The sequence below is a fragment of the Plodia interpunctella genome, chromosome 25, assembly GCF_027563975.2.
Source record: "Plodia interpunctella isolate USDA-ARS_2022_Savannah chromosome 25, ilPloInte3.2, whole genome shotgun sequence".
Lineage (NCBI taxonomy): Eukaryota > Metazoa > Arthropoda > Insecta > Lepidoptera > Pyralidae > Plodia > Plodia interpunctella.
Genome location: NC_071318.1, coordinates 4,304,178 through 4,323,183, shown reverse-complemented (window position 1 = coordinate 4,323,183; position 19,006 = coordinate 4,304,178). Strand labels below are relative to the sequence as shown.

Here is a 19,006-nt window from a genome sequence, read left to right as displayed (position 1 = left end):
CGCTGACCCCGGCCTTCGCAGCTTTACAACCGTGAAAGCAACCGGGAACATATGCATAGATGAAAGAGAGAGTGTTCATGCACATCTATTTTTGACGACCTCGGTGGCGCAGTGGTAAAGTGCTTGCCTCTAAACCGAGAGGTCCCGGGTTCGATCCCCGGTCGGGTCATTATGGAAAATGATCTTTTTCTGATTGGCCCGGGTTTATCTATACATGTATTTGTTATAAAATATAGTGTCGTTGAGTTAGTATCCCATAACACGTGTCTCGAACTTACTTTGGGGCTAGCTCAATCTGTGTCATTTGTTTGTTTGAATATTTATTTATTTATTTTGTTTTGAGGATCTATAAAATAGCAAATAGGTATTTTTTGTAAAATGAGTTTAATAAAAATGGTGTACAGAGCAAGAGACAAATAAAAATGTATCTTTGTTTAAATGTAAATTTATATATACATTTTTTCAATTGGATGTTATGGAATAAAATGTTTGCTTTTAATTTGAAAATGATTACATTAGAAAGAAGAGTAGAAGGCAGCGAATTAAAGATTCATTTGTAAAATTAAATGCTAATGGGGTGATTTCGCGTTTAATCCACGAAGGTACCTACTTCGTATCGCTTTAAGCCGGACTTTGGCCGGTACAGTCGGAGCGAAAATGTTTTGACAATTTTTTAAAATCAAATTAATTGATTACAACTCCGTTTATTTTCATTATATATTATTCCTTTCTGTTTGTAGTGTAGTTTGTCAATTAAATTTATGGATGAACGTAGCCTTTGGAAAATGAAAAAAAAACAAAGAAGAAGAATTATAATGAAAAGATAGAAGATTAACATTGATAAAGTAACATGTATTGGCGCAGAACTACGAGAATATTGTAAAAGTAGCAGAAACTAACGCAAAAAAATAAATATAGCTAATCGACTTTATGATGAAAATGAAATTTTAATCATTCAAATATAAATTACCTAAATTGAGTAAAAAAATATTCTACAGGCTTGCATTGAAGTATAAGAAAAATAGACACAACAAAGAAGTATTACGGGACAGATAAATATCTATTAGCTTTGTTACCTGTTGTAGCTACAAATAAATCATTGAAGACATTAATCATTGCACATCAGGCAGCGATTGTACCATAAATCCAACATCGCGTACCCTAACACTTAACTGTTTATACCGGAGTTAAATCTACAGACACTGATTAATGCGAATTTAATCCTTCTCTAAACCCCTAGATCCGACCCTGAATTAATAGCCCTGCCACCTTCGAAAGGTCACAAATCCTCTACATCTCCAAACGAATGTAAACTTTACACACTAGTCACTAATATTCATATTCAAATGCGCCAAAATCGCAGGATTGTATTAAGTTAAATCTGGATGTCTAACTTTTAAGTCAGACAAGTGTGGGCTCAAATACAAAAGGCTTAGGGTTCGATTTCCAACCCCCGAATAATTTCGACTACAAGCGAAATTGAACTTTAACAGACTTGGATACAATTCAGAATCGATTTCTTTGTGTGTTATAGAATCAATAACCATTAACTGAATCAGGCTGACAGAAGTCGCTGGCGCGTGGGACGGGTATATATAATTTTGAACGTGTGGGAATGAGATGGGTATGTTTTGTGGGGGCCGATTCAATGCACTAGATGTCACACAGATGGGGCCAGCACCTGAGCCATGATTTTATTTTTCAATTATTATGGACGTCTGTGATGGGGCGACCCAGCCAAGAGTTCTTTTAAATTGGTTTTGGATTGATCTAATCTTTTTAATTTACAATCAAAAAATAGTCAAGATTACTTTGGTTCATATAAATAGGTAGGTGCACTTCTATTTTCGAAACTAAAATTGTAGTTGTCTCTTCCATTCGTTGTCGTATTTGCACATGGCTGAGGGTCGTCGTCATTACATGGTATGAATATGAAACACACACAACGACTTTCTTGGCACTATTAATGGAGTGGTCATTGGTTTCCTCGTGATGTTTTCCTTCACCGGAAGCAAGAGGTGGTCGATGAAAACAACTATACCGGAGTTATACTTACACATGAGTTAGATTGGTATACAAACTCATATTGTGGCACGAGTAAGTAATCTTTCAAACCTGGGATCTTTCGATCAACAGGAGTTTTAACCATTACAACCATTACTTGTGATCAATTTAAAAAATATTATAACAAAATATTTTTTATTTAGTATGTATCTACCTACATAACGTGTTGAAATAATGTATAATAAGTAGGTATAATTAAATCAATCCATCGTTGAAAATTTTGGTATTAGATACTGTCAGAGAGACTGCTGAATCGTTTACATTTTCTTGACTACGTTTTTCTGAAATTGTTTTCAAATTCATAATTCCTTTTAATTAATATAATAATAATGAATCTTTATCTATCTAAAGGTTATTTTTTTGTATCACACTTGATTAAGTAAGTGCGATCTCAATTCATGCACAAAACAAAATGAACATATTTTTTTACGTAAAACTAGCAAGGACTACTCATGTGTAGCCGTCTCTTTCGCTCCACCGGAAGTGAGACCTCAAAGATGGCTGCGGCAGCTGTGGGAGGGGCGATTTGATTTATAGTTACCCGATGGGGGGGAGGGGGGAACTATTTCAGTGGTATCGTGGCATAGAGGATGTTAGACATTTGGTTTTCATTGCTCGGTTCTGCAAAAATTGTGTTATGTTAGAGTTATTTTTTATGTCAATCAAAATTTAATTTACCAAACGTTCGAAGTCCTTGGAAAATTATGAAATAAAAAAAAAATATATTTATTAAATCAATCTCACAAAATATTAATGAAATTTCTGAAACAAATACTTGGTATTCTATATTTTATGCTTCGCTTAAAATGTTATGTTAATTTATACATGATGATAGAAATCTGTGATATACAATCACAGATTTCAATCGAAATCGGTGTGTCAAATACATATTTAAAGCAAAAAGAATATAATTATTATTTTATAATGATGAAGCTTGTTGCAGATTATGAAATGTATTGTATTAACAGAATATTTGATTTTTAATTGTGAATGAAGAATAAAAAAATTGCATAAAAGAAAACTAAAACGAACTAGGTATTTATTTATCAATGTCAATAATCTACTAATGATACATTTTTGAAATTCAGTATATTAGGATTTTCTGCTTTCTTACCCGAAAGAAGGCAACCGTGATCAATCGTCGTAATCTGTAATCGTATCAGGCAAAAACAACTTAATTTTTTTAGAAATAAAAATAACTTTAAGATAAAAATCTTTATCAATGAGTAACAACGTAAATTCTTGACGAAAAGTAATAAAACCGATAAAACTCAACATACAAAATTTTCTACCCCTCTTAGAAAACAGATCACTGTCTATTCGTCTACAAAGTTGAAACAATTGTATATGTATGTACGTATAGACATACCTACCGTATAAAGTTAAGCAGTAAAAGGTGCTCGTTCAACTCCGAAAGCAATAAAATCAAATAGAAGCCTACCCCATCACCTAAGGGGGGGCTGGCTCACGAGGGGTGGGAATTGGCAAGTGACAAAAATATTTACTAGGTATTATTTCAGCTTGGCAGAACTTTTAAAATAAATAGGGAAGATGTACTATTTTAAAATTGTATTTGTCATCCTCAGTGTTCATTTCATCTTGTTACGTCTACAAATGTATTATTGGTAGGTAAGCAAGTATTGTAAAATATACCTATTGAGTTTTTATTTATTTTTATATCAATATATCAACCTTATATAAATAAAAAAGAAAAGTTAGGTACTCTATGGTTCCCTGAAAGGCGTAGGCATATTAGTAAAATTATAGGCAGACCTTAAGAGATGGCAGGATGACCTGGATCTTTATCTGCGGTAAGACAGATTTTTGTTCTCGATAGACATTTGTGTAAAAAGTATCTAAGTGATGCCTTTTCAATAAATATCCATTGTTACCCACTAATATTATAAATGTAAAATAAGTAATTTGTTACCTACGTTTTCCAGCAAAACGGCTGGGCTGATTGTGTGAAATCAGACACTTCGCTTGCCCATTATGCGACAAAAAAATACAGATTTCATATACACTAGATTCTTCATTAAAAGTGTCAGTTACAATATCCTCTGCCCCGTCAGTGGAGGGCGCTCTGCCGGCTTTAGGGGTCGAATGTAGTCTATCGGTATATTATGCGGGACGTGACGTGCAGCCGGGATTCAAGCTCTGAAATACAACTCAGATTTCTTTATTTTCCAAAGGTTTCTTGGTAACAACAGTGTTTCTTTTACATTAGATTACACCAATCTCGTAAAAAACATCATTCAACATTATTTATCCATGCATACTCCTATACTTGTTGAAGCGGTTTTCCTGTAAACCGAAAGGTCGCAGGTTCGAATCCTAGTCGTGCCACAAGATAAGTTGATTTCAATACACCGTCCCGGCTGTCAGCCGCGCCGTCTCATTTCTTCTCGTGTATTTCTAATACACACATCTCTTCCTTGTACAAGTGAAATGGAAGACATGACGGGGTAGCTTTCTCTGTCTACGTGTCGGGGTTTATCGTGGGTTGGATAGTAAATAGGTACTAGGGAGTAGGTAGTAAAGTATAAGTTTATTATAAAACTTAAGGTAAGACCTAGAACAATTAAATATATATTAAAAATCTAAAATAGAGATTAGGTGATACGTTATATTATATATTCACAATAAATGGAGCACTTACCCTTATTGGGTCTGTTCTTATTATTATTATTTTTTTATGTTTATAAATTTATCACGGCCACCCTCTAGCCTCGCTAGCTTGATCGTAATGTTTACGCGTCAAAGTGTTCGAGCGGCTTTTGAATTTTAAAATTTATGACAGTAGATTCAAATGTGCCAGCGCAGGCGAAATACATCGAAGAGATTCCAAACAAAGCGTAGCTGCGTTACATACGGTTCAAACTCTAGACTAGTTTATCCGTAACTCTACAAGCTTGTCCCCAGGGATATAAAGTGCTCACAGTGTCACAATCAATCATGGATCCAAATTACCTCGTCTGCAACAGGAATTGGCTAAGCCATTCTTTAAAGAGTTCTTGATTTAGAGAATTTCTTTATTTTTATGTATGTATTTTTCACTTACAATGAACAACAATACATACATATATCCCAATCCCATCCCAACAACATTATAAATGCGAAAATGCGTTTGCTTGTTTGTTACCTCTTCATGCATTATCTTCTGGGCCGATTGTTATGAAATTTGGTACACGGGTAGAAAATAATCTGGAATAATAACACATAGGGTACTTCTTATACCGAAATTCCCGCTGTAGCGAGGCTCCGGGGCGTAGCTAGTAGTCATATATTAAAAATGTTACATTAATTCCGAAACTTACGTGTACTGAGACTGAATATATGCAGATTAAAGGTAACAAGGTACCCACACAATTCTGTTGTCAAGTTTTTTTTGTTTGTAATATCTTTATTGTACAAATAACACATGTAAAGTACATAGGTGACAAGAAGGTAAACAACAATGGCGAACTTGTCCCATGAAGTATTCCAGTTTTCGATTCTAGATTATATCATGCGGATCGATTATAATTCTTTTAGAATCCAAGTTGCTGATCATCTAACGTGCCTCACTTGACTGACTTAGGGCACTACCCCATTGCTTTGTTGTGTTCCGTCGTCCTCCGTTGCATTGACGTCTATCCACGAATAACGTAGGTATAAGTATTATATGGAGTTTCGACGTACGTACTTCTTCTTCACAGTCGTATTCCTCATGGCTGAGGGTCGTGGTCATTACGTGAAATGAAACACACACAACAACTTTCTTGGCATTATTAATGGAGTGGTTTGCCATTGCCTTATCCATTTCATACACAAGTTAATAATAATCAACCAGTGTGCAGGTTTCCTCACGATGTTTTCCTTCACCGCAACCAAGTGGTGATCGATGAAAAGTATGAAAACTACTATATATCAGTCAGATTTGTATACAAATTCATGTGGCACGAGTAGGATTCGAAACTGGGACCTTTCGATCCACAGGCGGGCGTCTTAACCATTATACCACCATCGCGTCCGACCTACGTATTAACTACTAAGTAAAACCAATGAAAAATAGCGGAGCGGCTACGTTCACGCAATGGAGTACGACGGACAAATTTGGCAGGAGCTTTAGATAATCGTTTGTAGGTTTAAAAAAAACCTTAACAAATATTGTCTATTTACTACTTATTTTATATACATGCCTATTTTTTGGACGACCTTCTTGGCCTAATAATCATCATGTCGGATCGCTACACTGGAGGTCCCGGGTTCTATCCCCTGTCGGATCATAATAGAAAATGATCTTTTTCCGATTGGCCCGGGTTTGGATATTTATCTATATAGGAATGTATGTAGGTTATAGAATATAGTATCTGATAACTCTCGATCTTACCTTGGGACTAAACTCAATCTGTGTGATTTGTCCATATTTAAGTATTTATTTTACCAGCCGTACAGAACGAGCGGCAACCTCGCAACACAGCCACCATCAGACCTGAAGCGCTGAGGGACATGGACCAGGAGCGAGCTTTGAGGGAAGCAGCTGTAGCCGTCGGGGTCTTTGGGTAAATATCAATAGCCGTCTTCTTCTTCCTCGAATTGCACTATACCAACTAGAAAAGGCATTAAAAATTGATTTCTAATTCAAAAGTGAGCTTAAACTTGTCATTGTTACTTATATTTTATTTTATTATAATTGTTACTGTTATAAGTACACCTAAACCTTTCTCATGAATCACATTATCTATTCGTGAAAACCGCCTGAATATCCGTGCAGTAGTGTTTGAGTTTATAGCGAACAGACAGACAGTCGCGGCAGAGGGCATCGTTTTATATTTAATATGTAAGGATAATCTTACCTAAATTGTTTTCGGATGGGCGTGTCGGGAAATAAAAATTGGTCTAATTTAGGACCAATTTCACATCGACTTTAGAACGAATCAACCTAAAGGGCCAGACGAGACTAGGTTATAAATAGTAGTGACGTCAAGGCATTGGTCCGTGTGGATCAAGCTTCAAAGTATATCATCAAAGGTTGGGTCGCCACGGCTGACTGCGTGTCCGAGCGGCACTGGATACCCTTTTACAGTTGTTCGGATTTAGCCAATCAAGACTGGAATTTTCCAACTGCTTTGACATCCTTTCTTCTAGCAAGATAATTATTATGGCTTACAAATAGAGGTTCCAATACAAATAGAGGTTAGTCAAACATTGTAGCGTATGTTTAGGCATATCCAAAGACCATTTAGGGTATATCCTTTAGTTTCGCTTGAAAGGTGGTCTACTTATTACGAGTGATTCTTGTTCCTTCGAACGGAATTTCGATTACAGACCTAAATTTGTCAATTGACGTCTTTGGAGCAAAAGGCTGCGGTGAATTTTGTTCACCTACGCTTTGGAAGTCGGCAGTCGTTGAATTGAATAAAAAAAATTGAATTTGAATGGTAGGAGGAGCGGAAATATTTTATCTCATTCTTCCAATTAAATGGGTTCTGGATTCATTCTTATTTAGTAGTCAAGCTGGCACTTTTTGTGATATTTACCTTAATACTAAACCTAAGTTAGATATCTAAGTACGCATAATACTTACTTTCTGTTGTAAGATGGCAAAAGGAAAATGGTAAAACTAAAAAATATCGGAATAAACGCTTGATCATATTATAAAAATAAATTATTCTCTCTCTACGTCCATTAAAAAACAAGATGCATTCGCTCGTAGTCGCGTACATCAAATCACTTCTCTTTGACTTTTCTTGTGGAAACTACAAGCTTGTGTCGCGTCTGAGCATGTTCGACTGCGTGGAAACATTTTCTTATTTCCTTTTGGACTTTGCGTTTATTGTTTCAACATTTTGTTTTGATTTGCCCAATAGTGCAGTTGTTAGCGTGATAGTCGCAGTTAAATAACTCTCACAATGGTCGGTCATTTGATGGGTGAAAATAAGTGTATTCTTGAACTCCTTCGTGCCTCATAACGTCGGTACACATTAAGCCGTTGTTTGGTTCTAGTTGTATATTTGCACCCGTCGTTGAAACCCGTCAATCCGCAATGGACCCGCGTGGAGGGTCATGGCCCATACTCCTTATCTGTCCATAAACAAGGCCTGTGCCCCAGCAGTGGGTATGTTTAAATGGCTGTTGACGATGTCGATTTGTTTGACGAACATTATAATCATTTCTTCCATATCTATAAATATGTACCACCATCAACATTTCCCCAATCCAATCATATCATCCAAATAAAACAACATCTCGGAAAACAGGTTCATAATTTATAGCAAAAGTATAAATAATGCATTCGGGTCATACCCAAATGATGCAGGGTACAAGGGTAAGCACTATCATAGATTGAATATTCTCCCCCTCGATCGCCTTTTACGATACCTAAACAAGAAAGTATGAATTGAAAGATGATGATGAATAAAACATGTGTTTGAGAAGAATTTTGGGTTTGGTAAATAAAAGTAACGTTAGCATTTTATGATTTCGGGTTTTGTGTGGTTTTGGTGCTTTGGAGAATATTTTGTACCTATTTCGATTTTTTTCTTCTATTTAAAGTAAGTAGGTAAGTAAGTAAGTAGTAATTGTTTTATACGTAGTATTGAAGGAAATTAGGATGATAAATTCGGAAGATGTAAAAAAGCCTTAGTACCTACGTACTTACAATTTTTAATAAGAAAAAAATATTTCTTACTTTGTAATTTATTTTTCGGTTTTTTCATTTAGAAAACAGAAGGAGAAGCCTTTGCCCAGCAGTATAAATACAGGACATAAAATACAGTTTTAGTTCCTATTCTAATTGTTTTGAGAAGTTAAAAAATGCTACTTATATACAAATATTTGGTTTGACTGGCCGATAATATAGGCCCACCTATTGATTATTATGTAAAATGTGTGTTATAATGTTTAAATATTCTCTTCCAGCCCTCCAGTGTCACTCGCCATGGCACTGTCTCCTGGCCGCTACCCGCTGCTGTCGCCCCACTACACTCCCCTACCCCCTCAACCGCAACAACCGCAGCCGGACTCCTCACACGAAGACGTCAATCCACATACTGATAGCGATGGTAAGGAAAAAACCTCACACAACACCACAACTGGGGAGCTATCACGAAACACAACATGTAGCACGTCATTGCATACCATAAGTACCTATTGCAATATCAAAATATCGCTCCATCACTTTTTACAATGCAATCTTGCACGCGTTTTTGGTAATACTTAGTAACGCACGCACGGTTACTGAAAGTAATGTCTAAACTGTGGTACGATGCGAGAAAGGGTATTTCCAACAATACAACGAATGGAGTTGCTTCAGTAAATAATCTTAGTTGTCTAAAAATTATCTTGTGCCGGCTATACAATGGCAAACAGTTTCACTTTACAACCTTTGGCGATTTCGACATAGATTCAATCTCTGTCGGTTTTCTCTTGTGTAAAATAAGCTCACATAGAAACTACGCACTCGTGAATCGACGTGAATGAACCTATTATTGCAGCTGTCCTCGTTCGCAGATAGTGTATTGCCGGCATTACAAATGATGATTAAATATCACTTTACAGATGATAGCATCGATGTGACCAATGAAGAAGATTCCACATCATACTCCCCGCCGTCTGTCAACAGCTACCCACAGTCATGTGTTCCTTACAGGTAGATCTTGAGTAGGTAATTCTAGTTATTCTCACGAGCGGTGGTGGTCTAGTGGTTAAGACGCCTGTGATAAAAAAGTTCCAAGTTCGAATCTTATTCGTACATGAGTTTGCATAGGTAAGTACCAATTCGACTGAATAATAGTTTTCATAGACCATCACTTTTTCCGGTGAAGGAATACATCGTGAGGAAACACTGTTTGAATATTTTAGTTCACTTATATTTTAGAAGTTATTATTTTTCCTATTCATATATAGCGCGGCAATTGCGCAGATTTAAGTATTTAGTTATAAAACCATGGAAGTACTTAATTATAGTAACTAGGTAAGGTACTCTAAGTACTTAGGTAACTTTGTAACAAATTATTATGTTACTTTTGCAAAAAGAAAAATCTTGTGGGTAAAGTTATTTGCATTTTAATTTTTGACTATATTTTTACGTTAGTTACCTTTTGGTGGCTCTCAGAGCATTTCGATCGCTGCGGTCGCGCTGTCGTCGCAAATTTTAACAAAGGGATTAATTTTACTATCTGACTTTATAATAATTAATCTGTACAGTGTTGATGTAAATTTTATGAACGATTGATTTTGAAAATGATTCCTCAAGAAAATTGACGGATCGTACCTAATGACAGCGCGGCCGCAGCGGTCGAAACGTTCTGAGAACCAAACCAAGTTTTTCAAAATTTGTCAAAACTGTTTTCGAATTCCAGGCCTCTTGGTGTTGAGAGCGCAGCCGAGACAGCAGCTCGCCTCCTGTTCATGGCAGTCAAATGGGCTAAAAATTTACCTTCCTTCGCGAGTCTTGCCTTCAGAGACCAGGTAAGAGTATTTAAGTACATATAATGTCATATTGTACTCCGACAATAAACTACACTCCCATAAAATGTCTTTCCCATTAATCTGACAAATAAACTGACTTGCTAAATACATCTGCCCGACGTGATTGTCCAGTTAGCCGTAGGTTAGTCAGTAGGTTAAAGTTATCCTAATCATTATGTAGTCATCAATTATTAGGTAATCACTGTATTCAGTCAATCAGGTAATCAAGTCAGGTAATCACTAAAATCAAAATAATTTATTCAGAAATTAATAACCTTCACAGGCATTTTTTCACGTCATATGGCTAGCGATGTATAGTGACTACCTAGTAATTAACTAGCGACTACCTGACACAACTGCTTGACCAACTATTGATTAAGTAATGACTACATACCTGACTACATACTGACTATGAATTGCAGGTGATCCTACTAGAAGAGGCGTGGTCTGAGCTGTTCCTGCTGAACGCGATCCAGTGGTGCTTGCCGCTCGACGCCGCCTGCGCCGCGCTGTTCGGCAGCGACCAGGCCGACCAAGGTAACGTATTGCTTTTATTTGCAGTAACACACTCACAATTATTACATATGAAAGATAAAAATATTGTTTGTCTATATCTGGCAAAAAATAAAAAAAGGGTTCAGTGCCGGCAGAAGTAAAAACTTGTTAATATTAACGTTGTGCATTTTTGACGTCTTACGAATTTTCGAAGTTTTTACCCATCACAAAAAGTGCACAACGTCGCTAAATAAGTTTTCATTTCAAAAACATCATTGATGCCTAATTAAATAGGTAGTAAGTATGGTTTTATTTCTATTCAAAATATTCGCCGATCGATACACTTTTGCATTCGGTGAAACTAGTTTTCATAGCATTTATTTTTCCAATCGGAAGGCGGTATGTCTGAAACACTATTTTTTAAAGCCACAACGGCTTCTTCTTGGGTTGAAAATCGATGACCCACGTAATTTATTCTTCTTTGTTGGGGTTGGCTCTTGTTAGTTAATACCCAAACTGGTCATAAGCATAAATCCAGGATTCATCACCTGTGTAGGTATTAGGTATAAACAGCTTTTGAATAACACGCAATTTTTTAAATCGCGCCACACAATGAAAACGATTGACAGTCGGATGAAACAAACAGCATTCTACAGCCAAAGAGTTCCATTTTCAAATGCTAATAATTACTTTGTTAATATAATTATTATTTATGTAGCGGGCAGTTACAGCCGTCGTATAATTTACCCTTACGTACGTGCAGAGAGTGGCGCGAGTTCCGCGGCGCTGAGCCGGCTGCGCGCGGTGCTGGGCCGCTACCGCGCCGTGCTGGTGGACCCGGCGGAGTTCGCCTGCATGAAGGCGATAGTGCTCTTCAAGTCGGGTGAGAACTATTCGACCCTAGAGAAAACTATAAACCAGAGATTCGCATTTTATTCCTTTCAGAAAATAAGTACATTTGTATCAAGTTGTACAAAAGTTAACAGACATGTCACATTTCCAGAAACACGCGGCCTCAAAGACCCACTGCAGATCGAGAATCTACAGGACCAAGCGCAGGTCAGGAGATAGATAGTATTTTCTTTTTTCGGTTTTTATTTGTGTTTTTATATCATGACATGTTACCTACCTACTTATGACCAAGTGTTTTTTAAACTTTTCGTTGAACACATAACTATATTTATATTAACGGGACTTAGGTATGTAAATATGTATATCACAACATAGTATAAAACAAAAGTCGCTTCCCGCTGTCTGTTCCTATGTATGCTTAGAATAGATCTTTAAAACTACACAACGAATTTTGATGCGGGTTTTTAAATAGTGTGACTTCCGAGGAAGGTTTAGATGTACTTAAGTATTCATAATTTATTATGGTTTTATCTGAGCGAAGCCGGGACGGGCCGCTAGTATACAATATACTTACTAGATGTTGCCCAGGGCTTCGTTCTCGTGGGAATTTTGAGATAAAATATAGCCTATAGCAATCTTGGATAATGTAGCTTTCTAATGGTGAAAAAGTATTTGTTATCGGTTCGGTAGTTTCGGCGATTACCCGCCTCAAAAATACAATCTCACAAACGCTTACCTTTTTATAATATTAGCATAGATTTTTAATATGAGTACATGAATGACCGTAACAAGCAGGTGATGCTGATGTCGCACGCGCGCGCCGCGCACGCCGCCGCGCCCGCGCGCTTCGGCCGGCTGCTGCTGCTGCTGCCGCTGCTGCGGCTCGTCACGCCGCAGAGCTTGGAGAAGGAGTTCTTCGCAAAGACCATAGGGCAGACGCCGATGGAGAAGGTCTTAGCTGACATGTATAAAAATTAAGATTATCTGTGTTTTATTGTAAACTTGTAAAATCTATATTCGACATTCAACTTAAAGTGTCCAAAAGCTGCTGTGACTGCTGATTATGTGTCCCTTGGTCTGACCTTTACGATTCTTGCAACAACATCACATTAGGTGTCTCCTTTTGGCTGGCAGCAATGGTATTCGTAAACCAATCTTGGTCATTATATTTGGCAAAAAAAAGTTCTATAATCTCTTATTTATTGGTAGGTACCTACTAGGTTTCTGTAAAGAAAATTTTAAGAACGTCTGCTTTTGTAAATATCTTGGCCTAACACTGTATGTACCTAGGTACTGTAAATAAAATATGTAAAATGACATATTCACATACATATAAACCGTATTACCTAATAAAATGTCTTTACTTACCTATGTACCTATTTCTCATTATATGAACATCAATATAGAATATGTCTTTAAAATGGAAATCAGATAGCATAACTGATATCACAACTTTATAATAATTACGACTTAGGATACCTACTACCTATAGGTAAGTACCTATAATTAGCAAGCAGTACAATTACCTACATTTGGTACACGGCGGCGTGTAGTGTTTCATTAGTGTCGCACTTTTTTTTTATTAAACATTTATAAAATTAACATTGTACCAGTACTTTACTTATTTATAAAATAGGATAATTAAATTGATTACTATGTGTGGTACAATTTAATAAACACTAATCACAGCCCACGCAGGCATTCAAAACGCTCGTGAAATTCATCCTCACAGAGTCACAGTGACTATGCCGCCGCTCATATCAAACTTTTATCGCATCGTACGAATCTTGAGATCCTGGCAGAAGGGGCTAACCCGAGAGGTGGTAGAAAAGAGGATCCTAAGCTGTGACACTCTGTAGCTAAGGAAGCATCTATTTACGCATGTTATTTAATAGTTAAGTACCTACTTGTAATAAATATGTCGTCCTTTCCCTACTAAATTAAATAGTATAGAGATAATAAACTTAAGAACTTAAAAGTCGAAGTGGCCAAAAATTAGGAATTATTATAATTTAGTGTTTCTATAGAAGAGTCTGCCCTATTTATAAATGTAAATAAAAATGTATATAGCTAAATGAAATCTTTTTGCTTGTAGAAAATGTTGTATTGCATTAGAATTGTGTAAAGATGCGGAAGTACTGCCAAGGTGTAACCAAAAAATAGCTGAATAAATGTGATGTATGTACTTGTTATTATATATTTTTTATTTACCCCCTTTATCTCTCCACAGTAATAGAAATGGGTAATCAATTATTACATTTCTCACTGTCAACTATCGTTGACACAAAAAGCTAAATATTTATACCATGGAATTAGTAGGTATTTATTCCGTACAACGAAGTAATTACTAAATCCATGATTTATACTTAATAATGTGGTCGTCCAAATCAAAAGGGAGCTTATGGCGGCTAGCACTTATTCCAAAATAAAACAATGGCAATATAGACCTAAGTGCTAGCCGCCTTTCCTTTTTATTTGGACGACCACATATTATAGTGAAACAAAAAAAGGTAAATTAAGGTTGTTATTTGGAGCCATCCATCGCTAAAGAGCATTGAGTGGCAGAAAGCTAGCTATGGGTTAGAGGAGACCCTTTTGGCCACAAATTTAGGAACCACAGTAACTGGCGCGTAGGTATGATTATTTATGTACTTAGACACATTGTACTCATCACATGCAATGTTAATGGAGAGCTTGAAAAATAGGAAAACTAATTAAAGATTATCCAAACTAATTATATAGATGTTCTGTCTAAAGAAGATATTTCTTCTATTAAAGAAAAATTTTAAAAAAGATTTGGGTAAGTACCTTCGTAACTATCTGTTTTGAATTTCACGATGTCTGATAGTCTATAATAAAATAAAATTTTGTGACTTTATTATTTACCTACATAATTCAACCGCAGACATGAAATGTAGCGTAGTATATGTTGAAGGTATTTATTTATAGGTATTCCTTTTTAAACAAAACGTACCTACATTATTAACTCTAGATGAGATCACAAACAGGCGAGGTCGCGTTAAACACTTAGCAAACGGAATGCATTTGTATGAATCATAAAAAAACACAGCGGAAATTCAACTTTATCAAGTTCATACTAAAGCAACTTTTTGCATTTTCCCGTAGCACGGTTTTACCAATGAATAAGTTGTTCAAACAAGTTTCAACTTTATTCTATTTGTCATAAGGTCAAAGTCCAAATTGTTTACTATTCCTGGAATTCCCCTGGCAATGTGACATTTCGTGGCGAATTTGGTTTTTTCCTGTTTATTTTATCTCGTTTACTAGTCAGGTCGTCACCACACGTAAATTTGTTATCAAAACTAGCTTTTGCCCGCGTGAATTTCATAGCAAAATCTCAGTATTTTTTTTATCGCGCACTCTGTAAGACTGATAAACATAATATGATTCAAATTAGCATTTTTTCTCATCTTTAGTTCAATTTCTTGTTTCTCGCTGCGTGTCTCGTCCCGCAAACTTATCCAATCCCGCTTCCTGCAATGTAATGTAGATCGTACCGTTTCCTACACATTGTGCCATCATGTTTTTCGCAATGTGTCCTGTCCCGTTTCCTACGTGTTTCCTTCCCATTTTCTGCAAAGCGTGCCGTCCCATTTTCCATGATCTTACGTCCCGGTTTTTTTTTCGGATTTATAAATGTTGATTGATCTGGCTGAATACTAATTTATTTCGAAACAAAAATTCCTATAGCAATCTTGGATAATGTAGCTTTCTAATGGTGATACCCCCCCCCTAAACATACAAACTCACAAACGCTTACCTCTTTATAATATTATTATGGATTTGTGAGAGAGGAACCATAGTGTGATAGAGATTTCGGAAGTACAATATATATATAGGTATCTCTCATTTTGTCTGAGCGAAACCATAGCGTGTTTTAAAAGACTTGATGGCGCCATCTATTATCTTTATGTTCAAAACTAAAATATATCAAAATTAAATTGAAATTTAGTACATTCTAATTATATCTTTAACAGACTTTCATCGATAAAAAAATGTTTATATGACGTTTACACCTTAGTACAAAATTTTAAAGAAATCGGCTCCGTGGATTGTTATTTTAATTTTCCTACAGGACCCTCCTCTTTTTCCGGGATGAAATGTCTATAACATGTTAACCCGGGATTCCGAGGAATTTTTGATTCATAATAAGTTTTTCAATTGTCCTATAGAAACCTGACCATTTACCGGGATGAAATGTATCTAAGATGTTAACCCGGTACATAAGGTACCTACATACCACATTTCAATCAAATCGGTTCAGTAGATTTCGAGTGATGCGCGTTCAGACAGACAGACAGACAAAAATTTCCTAAACTATATTTTCGTCATCTATATCAGTATATTAACTAAGTATATTCCATGAAGAATTTAAAAAAATATCCAATGTACAAATTTAGCCTTTCTTCAATTTTATTATATGTATTGTATTGATTGCACAAGTCATAACAGGGATTGCATTAAAATAAATATAAAACGATTTACATGAAAGACCGAGATTTGAACAAAATCAAGCATTATTGAATTTCTGATACATCTCTTGTCTATATGATTCATAAGCCGAGAAAACATGTAGAAGTAAATATTATTTGAAGTTCAGTCTAAACTTCATTTCTTGTGCCATGTTTGTTAATGATAATAATATCATCTTCAATAGAAGAAACTGGACTTCACAAACAATCTGAATACATTTATTTAGTAGTCATTACCTACTATGTAATTTGTGTACGAAACTTATTGGTTCTCCCTTGACAAATAACATTTCTTATCAAGTTATTATCATAATTAAACATTCTTTAAAAAGTAAATTCTCCTTCAGTATAGTACTATATGAAATAAAATACAAACAATCGTAAACATTTTTATATTAGTAATACATAAAATAGTATGCATATATCACATCATTAAATTGCACATCTATCTTTCACTTACTTTTACTTATCTATAGAAAGAGAGCACCAATCACATATTTTTTGTAGGTCTATTAACAAAATGTTTTCCCTATGAATCTTTAAATAAAATTTACTGCTGTAAAAAGGTTAAAGAGATGGAAGGATCTAATTGTGTATATTATAGAAATAGAATTTATTGATACAGTTATTTGGAATGTGTTTGACATTTGTTAAAGCATCCTGTGAAATCATTTACAATTCATCATAAATAAACAAAAAAAATATATTTAATTTATAAAAAAAAACAAAACAGCAAACTGATGATTGAAATTTAGTGAATTAAATAATATTTACTTTCAACTTATGTATTATGATGACTAGCTCTGATTGCTCCATATGTACTTCTATTTTTAATATTCACTGATGACATAATTGAAATGTATGTTATTGAATACATGAGTCAGGAATTAATGTAAATTTGCCAGGCAGAAATATTATTGTAATACAAATTAAGTGATATTGAGTATCCTGCTTAAAATACTGTTTGTGTATAGTTTGTATATCCAAAGAATGACATTATCCTTCTTACAAGTGTTAAACTAATTCTAAAGTTTTAGTTATTTAAGAAACACTTAAACATAATTATATAAAAAAAGAAATAATAAGATCTTCATTTGCCATTAAATTTGAGTGCAACTGGCAACTATGGATGCCATTATTTTATTAATTTGTAAAGCCTTGCCTTTGGCATCTCTAGTTGTCCATATAGCTTTGAGTATATATTTTATCTCTTAGTTTTCTGATCTTTGCTTCACAATCTGTCTATAATCAATATAAAGAGGGTTCTTGGTAAACCCCACCAAAGACAATAGAATTTGTGATCTTTTCTATGATCACATATGAAAAGGGTCTGTTCGCTTCAAATCTTATTACACCAATACGGTTACTAAATTCAACAACTGTGACTCCGGAAGCTGTAGTACCTTCTTCAGAGACTTCAATCTCGGCTTTGTGAATCATTTTAGAGACATAAACGGGCCATGCCGCCATACGAGGCAATCGTGCACGGCTCTCATCAAACAAATCTTGCATATTAAACTTATTCCTCATAATTTCAGTAAGATCTATGTTAGATTCAATTTTGAATCTAGGTATTAAGCAGTCCACTTCATCATCTCCGAATTCCTCTTTAGAGATTTTTAACTCCTCAAATACTTTATCAAGTGTTATTTTTTGGAAATTGTAGAACATAGTATCCAAGGACACATCAGGATGTGGCAGCATTATAAGCATAGACAAACGGTTCTCTTTACCATAAGGAATCTCTATAACTCTTGCTTGCAATTGTTGGATATTGGCAAATGGATAATTGTGACGGTTATACATCATGTTGACTTCACCTATTTTCTGGCCAAGACTACTGTAAAATGACATTTTTGAAGTAGATGTTGCGTTGAAAGGGAATGTCCACTGTCCCTTGAAATACAGAGCACTGGTGAGTATCATTTGACTATTTTGGAAGTAACTGCTGTCTACTATCTTTGGTATTCTACCATGAGTAACATTGGCAATTGCATGGTTTATAGAATTGGCCGCATTAACAGAGTCATTAAAATTTAAAGTCACAACATCAGTATCATAGAAATTTTTCGCTAATGCGCTAAAGTCAGTTCTGGGTAGAGTATCAGAATGGACAAAGATGGCATTGATTTTCGCAAGTTGCACAGTTTTGGTGTTAACGCGAAGCCACCTAGCAATTTCGCGGAAATCTTGGCGTACTGCTTCCCTACTCTTGGTTTTTATTCTGATAGCATGATTGATCTGTCTCAACGTACCTTCTGTAGCTCCTTCAGAAATCACTGCCAGTACGGTCCATACAGTAATGGGTGATAGTATCAAGTTTTGTTGCGTTTGTTGTTGTTTCGTCGCATGATATAGTAATTCCACAGAAAAATTGCCAATACGCTCAGTCAAACCAATGTGAAGGTTAGAAGGTGGAAGAGGATTCGGCAATGGCGGATTACCTTGTCCATAACACATGGACAGTGTAAAAAATAATACATTTATCACTGTAGCCCGCATTTTTACAAGTCTTTGTTGCACTGTACACAAATTAGGCACTGGTTTAATAATATTACACCTTGTAGTTAATGCATAAAACAACGTCTATTTACTTAAAACACATTTTCATTGTAATGAATTTAAATTGAAGCGACTCGAGCGACCGA

At 35.5% G+C, this 19,006-nt stretch overlaps 2 protein-coding genes across 3 annotated transcripts in view; one reads left to right on the top strand and one right to left on the bottom strand.

Annotated features, from left to right (window-relative positions):
• Positions 1 to 14,057, top strand: part of LOC128680917 (photoreceptor-specific nuclear receptor) — a 32,580-nt gene extending 18,523 nt beyond the window's left edge. For both annotated transcript variants that reach the window (XM_053764406.1, XM_053764405.1), the window contains exons 6-13: positions 6,494 to 6,608; positions 8,968 to 9,110; positions 9,607 to 9,697; positions 10,410 to 10,518; positions 10,941 to 11,055; positions 11,777 to 11,896; positions 12,017 to 12,072; positions 12,661 to 14,057. In XM_053764406.1, the coding sequence (XP_053620381.1) occupies positions 6,494 to 6,608; positions 8,968 to 9,110; positions 9,607 to 9,697; positions 10,410 to 10,518; positions 10,941 to 11,055; positions 11,777 to 11,896; positions 12,017 to 12,072; positions 12,661 to 12,843 (932 nt within the window). In that variant the 3' untranslated portion in view covers positions 12,844 to 14,057. The remainder of the gene's footprint in view (positions 1 to 6,493; positions 6,609 to 8,967; positions 9,111 to 9,606; positions 9,698 to 10,409; positions 10,519 to 10,940; positions 11,056 to 11,776; positions 11,897 to 12,016; positions 12,073 to 12,660) is intronic.
• Positions 14,058 to 16,735: 2,678 nt separating this feature from the next.
• On the bottom strand, positions 16,736 to 18,994 carry LOC128680712 (serine protease inhibitor 77Ba-like). The gene has a single exon (XM_053764041.2). The coding sequence runs from the start codon at positions 18,858 to 18,860 to the stop codon at positions 17,607 to 17,609; it is 1,254 nt and encodes a 417-aa protein (XP_053620016.1). The 5' UTR covers positions 18,861 to 18,994; the 3' UTR covers positions 16,736 to 17,606.
• Between the last annotated feature and the right edge of the window lie 12 nt (positions 18,995 to 19,006).